Source organism: Olea europaea, unplaced genomic scaffold (assembly GCF_002742605.1).
Source record: "Olea europaea var. sylvestris unplaced genomic scaffold, O_europaea_v1 scaffold567, whole genome shotgun sequence".
Taxonomy (NCBI): Eukaryota; Viridiplantae; Streptophyta; class Magnoliopsida; order Lamiales; family Oleaceae; genus Olea; species Olea europaea.
The window spans coordinates 115477-123572 of NW_019264005.1; the positions used below are offsets into that span (position 1 = coordinate 115477).

General features: G+C 26.3%; 2 protein-coding genes across 2 annotated transcripts in view; both read right to left on the minus strand.

The window, feature by feature from the left end:
• Positions 1–6597: 6597 nt before the first annotated feature.
• On the minus strand, positions 6598–7289 carry LOC111389144 (cytosolic Fe-S cluster assembly factor NBP35-like). Its single transcript, XM_023014025.1, has one exon. It carries the CDS (start codon positions 7190–7192, stop codon positions 6758–6760), a length of 435 nt encoding a protein of 144 aa, XP_022869793.1. The 5' UTR covers positions 7193–7289; the 3' UTR covers positions 6598–6757.
• A 96-nt stretch (positions 7290–7385) lies between these two features.
• LOC111389143 (plant UBX domain-containing protein 1-like) overlaps positions 7386–8096 on the minus strand; it is a 5970-nt gene continuing 5259 nt past the window's right edge. The window contains exon 7 of the mRNA XM_023014024.1: positions 7386–7882. Coding sequence (XP_022869792.1) covers positions 7677–7882 — 206 coding nt within the window. The 3' untranslated portion in view covers positions 7386–7676. The remainder of the gene's footprint in view (positions 7883–8096) is intronic.

The window sequence follows — 8096 nt, forward strand, 5'->3', positions numbered from 1 at the left end:
ATAAGTAAAAAATATTAGCTTAAAATTTTTTAAGTATAAATATTTAGATATATTTAGTTTTTAAAATTAAATATTAATAAAAAGATTACACTATTTAGAATGTAAAAAGTTACTTATAAGTAAAAAAATCACTTCAAGTTATTTAAAAGTAATAAAAAAAATTATAATTGTAAAAGATACTTATAGATTAAAAAAATATTAATTTCAACATTTTTAAGTACAAATTTAGATATATTTAATTTTTTAAATTAAATATTAATAAAAATTTACTATAAATAAAATTTTAAAAAGAAAAAAAAACATCGTACATGGAGTGAAACTCACTCCGTGCACGAAGTGTTGACACTCCGTGCATGGAGCCAGCACGGAATGTTGCATGGAGTGGCTCCATGCACGGAGTGTTGAATGGAGTGTTAAAATGTTTGTTTGTTTATTTGTTTTTTAAAGTAATTTTTTTAGTAATATTTAATTTAAAAAATAAATATCTCTAAATATTTACTTAAAAATATTGAAGTTAATTTTATTTTATCTATATAAGTAACTTTTACAATTATAAATTTTTAATTACTTTTAAATAAGTTGAAGTGATTTTTTTACTTATAAGTAACTTTTTACATTATAGATAGCGTAATATTTTTATTAATATTTAATTTAAAAAACTAAATATATCTAAAATAAATTCTTCGAATATCACTATTCGTTTCTCAAAAAGAGCAGATTTAGGACGTCAGTTTCAAACATATGAACATATACACAATTACACTTAAAAGCACCAAATTGTAAAGATAAACCCATCGTGTCCAAATTATCGGAAAAAGAAAAACATAATATCCTAAAACTCGAAGAAATTGAAAAAATATGGGTTAAGAAATTTCTTATATTAAAGAAAAAAACTAACCAGGTGTGGCCATCAAAAAGAGAAAATGTCAGCTTTGATCGCTTGCTTACTATCGACGATTTGGCCAAAAAAATTAGGAGATGCGACGTAGAATGTGATTGTGGCGTGAGAGAAAGACAGAGATAGAAGATGTTAAGTTTGGGTCTTGTGTCTTGTAAAGTTACGTGATAAGGAAAATAAAAATGAAAAAAAGAAAAAAACGCATAAAAAAAATTTTGCTCCGTGGACAGAGCCAAAGAGAGAATGTGAGGTTTACTGTTCATTTTTGTCACATTGATTTTCATATTGAACTGGTTTGATCATTTGAATCTGACACACAATATCTTTCTCCATTTACTCACGCTATCAACTATCAACTATATCCTATAATTTTATTAATAGTAATATTTTATCACACCGTAGCTTCTTTTTTTTTTTAATTGGTGGAGCAGAAACAACGTCGTTTTCTATTTTACCTGACATGCTATCAATTATAAACTATATCCTATAATTTTATTAGTATTAATATTTTATCACACCGTAGCTTTTTTTTTTTTTAATTATTGGAATAGAAATGACGTCGTTTTCTATTTTACCTGAAACTTACATGCTTTGAATCTGACACAGAGCACTCTTTCTCCATTTTCTCACGCTATCAACTATCGATCATATTCTATAATTTTATCAGTAATAATATTTTTTAAATAACTTTTTACATTAAAGTTATTTTTTATTTATAAAATGTAAAAAGTTACTTATAGCTAAAAAGATCGCTTCAAGTTACTTAAAAGTAAAACGAATTTATAATTGTAAAAGCTACTTATAAGTAGAAAAATATTAACTTCAATTTTTTTAAGTATAAATATATAATTATATTTATTTTTAAAATTAAATATTAATAAAAATATTACACTATCTATAATGTAAAAAGTTACTTATAAGTAAAAGAAGCACTTCAAGTTATTTAAAAGTAATAAAAAATTTATAATTGTAAAAGTTACATATAGGTTAAAAAAATATTAATATATCATTCTCTTATAATTGCAAAAGCTACTTATAAGTAAAAAATATTAGCTTAAAATTTTTTAAGTATAAATATTTAGATATATTTAGTTTTTAAAATTAAATATTAATAAAAAGATTACACTATTTAGAATGTAAAAAGTTACTTATAAGTAAAAAAATCACTTCAAGTTATTTAAAAGTAATAAAAAAAATTATAATTGTAAAAGATACTTATAGATTAAAAAAATATTAATTTCAACATTTTTAAGTAAATATTTAGATATATTTAATTTTATAATTAAATATTAGTAAAAGAATTACTACAGATAATATTTTAAAAAATAAATAATAAAAAAACATATTTGCATGGAGTGCTCCGTGCACAGAGTGTCAACACTCCGTGCACGGAATAGAAATAAGTTATTTTTTTTAATTTTTTTTATACTAATTTTTTTTATCAATATTTAATTTTTAAAAATTAAATATATCTAAATGTTTACTTAACAATGTTGAAGTTAATATTTTTTTATCAATAAGTAATTTTTACAATTATAAGTTTTTTATTACTTTTAAATAACTTTAAGTGATTTTTTTACTTATAAGTAACTTTTTACATTCTAGATAGTTAATTTTTTTATTAATATTTAATTTTAAAAACTAAATATATCTAAATATTTATTCTTAAAAAATTTTATGTTAATATTTTTTTACTTATAAGTAGCTTTTGCAATTACAAGAGAATGAGATATTAATTTTTTTTTTCATTTTTTTACCTATGAGAAGCTTTTACAATTATAAGTTTTTTTTATTACTTTTAAATAATTTGAAGTGTTTTTTTACTTATAAGTAACTTTTTACATTCTAGATAGTGTAATCTTTTTATTAATATTTAATTTTAAAAACTAAATATATTTAAATATTTATACTTAAAAAATTTGAAGTTAATGCTTTTTTACTTATAAGTAGTTTTTACAATTATAAGTTCGTTTTACTTTTAAGTAACTTGAAGTGATCTTTTTAATTATAAGTAATTTTTTATATTTTAGAAACAAATATTAACTTTTATGTAAAAATTTATTTAAAAAATATTATTACTAATAAAATTATGGGTTATGGTCGATAGTTGGTAGCGTGAGAAAATAGAGAAAGAGTCTCTATGTCAGATTCAGAGCATGTAAATTGCAGGTAAAATAGAAAACGACGTCAATTCTACTCAACTAATTAAAAAAATTATGGCGTGACAAAATATTATTTAAAAAAATATTACTACTAATAAAATTATAAGATATGGTTGATAATTAATAGTGTGAAAAAATTGAGAAGGAGTATTGCGTGTCAGATTCAAAGGACCAAACCAGTTTCAAAACCAGTTCAATATGAAAATCAACGTGACAAAAATGAAAAGTAAACCTCTCATTCTCATACTGTAGCCTTTTTTTTTAATTGGTGGGCAGAAACGACGTCGTTTTCTATTTCACCTGCAACTTATATGCTCTGAATCTGGCACAGAGTACTCTTTCTCAATTTTTTCCCGCTATCAACTATCGATCATATTCTATAATTTTGTTAATAATAATATTTTTTAAATAACTGTTTACATAAAAGTTATTCTTTATTTCTAAAATGTAAAAAGTTACTTATAACTAAAAAGATCGCTTTAAGTTACTTAAAAGTAAACGAATTTATAATTGTAAAAGCTACTTATAAGTAAAAAAATATTACTTTAAATTTTTTAAGTATAAATATTTAGATATATTTAGTTTTTTAAATTAAATATTAATAAAAAGATTACACTATCTAGAATGTAAAAAATTACTTATAAGTAAAAAAAGCACTTCAAATTATATAAAAGTAACAAAAAACTTATAATTGTAAAGCTGCTTACACATAAAAAAATATTAATCTCTCCTCTTATAATTGCAAAAGCTACTTATAAATAAATAAAAAATATTAACTTAAAATTTTTTAAGTATAGATATTTAGTTTTTAAATTAAATATTAATAAAAAGATTGCACTATTTAAAATATAAAAAGTTACTTATAAGTAAAAAAATCATTTCAAGTTATTTAAAAGTAATAGAAAAACTTATAATTGTAAAAGCTACTTATAGATAAAAGGATATTAACTTCAACATTTTAAAGTAAATATTTTGATATATTTAATTTTTTAAAATTAAATATTAATAAAAAGTTTACTATAAATAAAATTAAAAGAAAAAAAAAAGAAACAAGCTCGGTGCACGTAGTGATAAACACTCTGTGCATGGAGTGATCACTCCGTGCATGGTGGAGTGATTTTCACTCCCCATGCATGGGAGTTCACATGGGGAGTGGAAATCAATTCCGTGCACGGAGACTTATATCTTTTTCTTTTTTAATTTTTTTACTAATATTTAATTTTAAAAAATTAAATATATTTAAATATTTACTTAAAAATGTTGAAGTTAATATTTTTTTACCTATAAATAGCTTTTAAAATTATAAATTTTTTAAAATTATTTTTAGATAAATTGAAGTGATTTTTTTACTTATAAGTAACTTTTTATATTCTAAATAATATAATCTTTCTAGTAATACTTAATTTAAAAAACTAAATATATCTAAATATTTATACTTAAAAAATTTTAAGTTAATATTTTTTTACTTATAAGTAGCTTTTGCAATTATAAGAGAATAAGGGATTAATATTTTTTACCTATAAGTAGTTTTTATAATTATAAGTTTTTTTATTACTTTTAAATAATTTGAAGTGTTTTTTTTTTTTTTTTTACATTCTAGGTAATGTAATCTTTTTTTAAATTATTTATTAATAAAAATGTACTATAAATAAGGGAAAAAAATCCTCACTCCGTATACGGAGTGGTTCCACTCCATGCACGGAGTGTTATCTCTCTCCTTTTGAAAAGTCAAAAAGAGATAACTCTCCTTTTGAAAGGAGAGACAATCTCTCCGTGGATGAAGAGATTCTTTCCGTCCACAGAGAGTTTTTATTTTTTATTTTTATGGAGGGATAATTTTGTTGGTATTATATTTCGATATAAAATTCTTTTTAATTCTTTTATGATAATTTTTTTTTCAATTTTAATTAATTAAATAATGTTTATATAATATTTATTTAATTTTTGTAACTTTATTTTATTTTATTTTATTTGTTTAATTTAGTTTAGTAAAATAATCTTTATACATTCTTTATGATAGAACGATATTCGTTAAATTTGAATTAAATAATTTTTTAAAAATCATTTTAATTTAATTTAAAAACTTTATAATAAATTTTTCTATTTTTGTCTACAATTTTTTTTAATAATCTTTATATTTTATTTCGTATCTTTATTATATAATATATAGTACTGACTTTAATTAGTGATGACTCGGCTCGGCTTGTGAGCTCGTGCTTTTTTTAATTTTTTTTTTGTGAATTGGCACATTTTGTACTTTTTTTTAAAAAAAATATTCATATTTTTTTATGAGCCCACGAGCCTCGTCAAAATGGCTCGTTGGATTGAGCCCCTGCTCAAATGACGAGCCCGAGCCGCCCACGAGCCGGGTTTTGACAAGTCGAGCGGCCAAGCCGACAAGTCGCTCGACCCATTTGACATCCTTAGCTTTAATCAAGTGAAGTAGTGTGTGAAAAATAGAGAAATCAGTGAAACGATGTGTGAAAATAGTGAGATTGTGTGTGAAAAGAATGCTATGGTATGATTGAATAGAATAATTTAATGTTGTCAAACCAATTTCATTTGAAAACCTATATGACAAAAATGAACAATAAACCTTATATTATCTTTTTTAAAATAAGAAACGATACAATATAAATGGTCCCCACTGATACTCCTCATCAACCTTTGAAAGCATATCTCCAAAAAAATTGGAAAAGATGAAAACGTAAACTAGCACGATCTCGATAAGGATTAAGCACCATCCTCCATTCTTGACACCTGCAGCTGATATAACAATGTTTATACAATCATCTTCTACGTAGGAGCACTTACACTACGCGCCTGATTGGTAGAAATTCTCATTTTAATTTTTAGAGAAATTGTAATCGTTGCTTTTCAGTTTGACAAGCATTTATGGCAAGAAATCAAAAATGACAACCGCAATATTGGACCAATTTAGGGTCGAATGACCATTTTGCCCTAAACAGTTAAATCACTGTTTATGATGAATATGCAATTCAGGTATTTCACTGATAGATCTTCAAACGTTGCTGTTTGGATCCCATATGCCAGTGAATAATGGTCAGATAATTGCTCAAAATCACAAAAAAAGCACTACCAGACGGCCCATTTGCTATCATCAAAGCAAGATCTTCCTTCCTTGGCTACTTTCCACAACTAAGGATCTAATGGGACCTTCCCGAGAAAAGGGACGGTCATATCCCTACACAGTTTGACACCACCACCAACACTACTACCGAAACACTTCAGTGAATGCAAACTAATCTAGCATATCTGGTGCTCCTCTCTCATACGTGTAATAATCAATGTTCTAAAAAACGTAAAACGTGACAAATTGTAGAGGTCAAGTTTCGGCCTAGGTGTAAAAAATGTTTTATTATTAAATATTATTTAAAAAATTTAAATCAATGTAAAAATTATTTAATAAATAAAGATAAAAAAACATAAAAAAATAAAAAAGCGTAAAGCAATAAAAAAAAATTACGACTAGTCGCAAAATAATAAAAAAGTGTGAAAAAGCACAAGGCCAAGTGTTTTGCGCCTGCTTTGAGCTGACAATGGTTGTAATCAACCATTCCACACATACATCAATTTTCACATCTTTTTTAACAGCACACACACATGCAAGTGGATGGAGTCCAGAATTAAAAATAATCGTGAATCCCACCTTTGTGAGTGGGTGTGAATAATGTTGTCAAAAAACATGCTGTACAAAAAGCATTTTTCGGTTGTAATAGACCACCCATGCTCTCGACAACTCCAAGAATCTGTAGCCGGTACTTTTTTCACAGTAACTATAATAGCAACATCTGTTCCAATTGCTTGGAGGAACTGAACGATCGAGGATATGCTCATCTGATGTCCCAGGCGGCCCATCAACTACCAGAAAATCAAGCTCCCCCCAATTAACATCCTTCAAGAATTGCTTGATGATTCCACTCTTTCTGGGACCCCTCCATATGGCAGCCTCATCAGGATGGGACAACATCAATCCAATTGATATGATCCCAAGGTTTGATTCAACGTAAAAACAGGTGACCACCAAAGTTAACTGGAAATTCATAGCCTCCAGGGCAAAAGATAGTTGAGCTGAGAATGTACTCTTGCCAACACCACCCTTGCCAGACATTTATTTTGAATTTTAGCTTTTTCCCCCTTACAATTTTTTGAATAAAAATATATATAGCTGCAACAATAAACTACTATTTTACATTTACCACAATAATTAGACATAATTGTCCCTCTCTCTCTCTTTCTCTCTCTCTGAAATATGAAATTCAAGAATAATGCCGTACACAAGTAGAAATCTTAAACAGTCACAATTAAAACCATAAAGAAGGCTGTTCAATAATAAACCAGAATTATCTGACAATATTCACACTATCAAACAATGCACTGATAACAATTTGCTTTGTTAGAGTTTTTGAAATTTCGAACACCTAGACAGCATAGTGAACTGTAGGCAATCCATGTGCAGCTCATATTACATATTCCCATGAACAGACCAGTGCAACAAGTTTAAGTCGTCTGTAATAATATGTCAAAGAACAACCAGCGAAACAGACTCAATAGAGAGGAAGAGAAAATATCACCCTAGTGTAGTGTCAACCGGATCACATTTTCAACCATTTTGGTTTGATCTTCTTCTTATCAGCAGCAGGTTTTACCTCAGGAGCAGCAGAGGAGCTAGATATCACAGATTCTGTTTCAGGTTGGGACTGTTGAGAAGTCCCAGCCTGCTCTTCAACAAATTCCAGACCTAGCAAAGACATGACATCTTCCTGAAGGAAGGGGCCTGATGGTGCAGAACCATCGTCACCTGAGAGAGAAGACAAGTCGCTAAAATGAGCACCGGTTGTTGGGATAGAATGATGCCCAAGAAAAATAATCCTAAAGGCTTTTACAGGGAGAAGCATGTCTATGGGCAAGGCAGTGGGGTTTTGTCACACACACACACCAAAAAAAAAAAAAAAAAAAAAAAAAAAAAAGGGAAAAAAAAAAAAAAAAAAAAAAAAGGAAAAAAATAAAAAAAC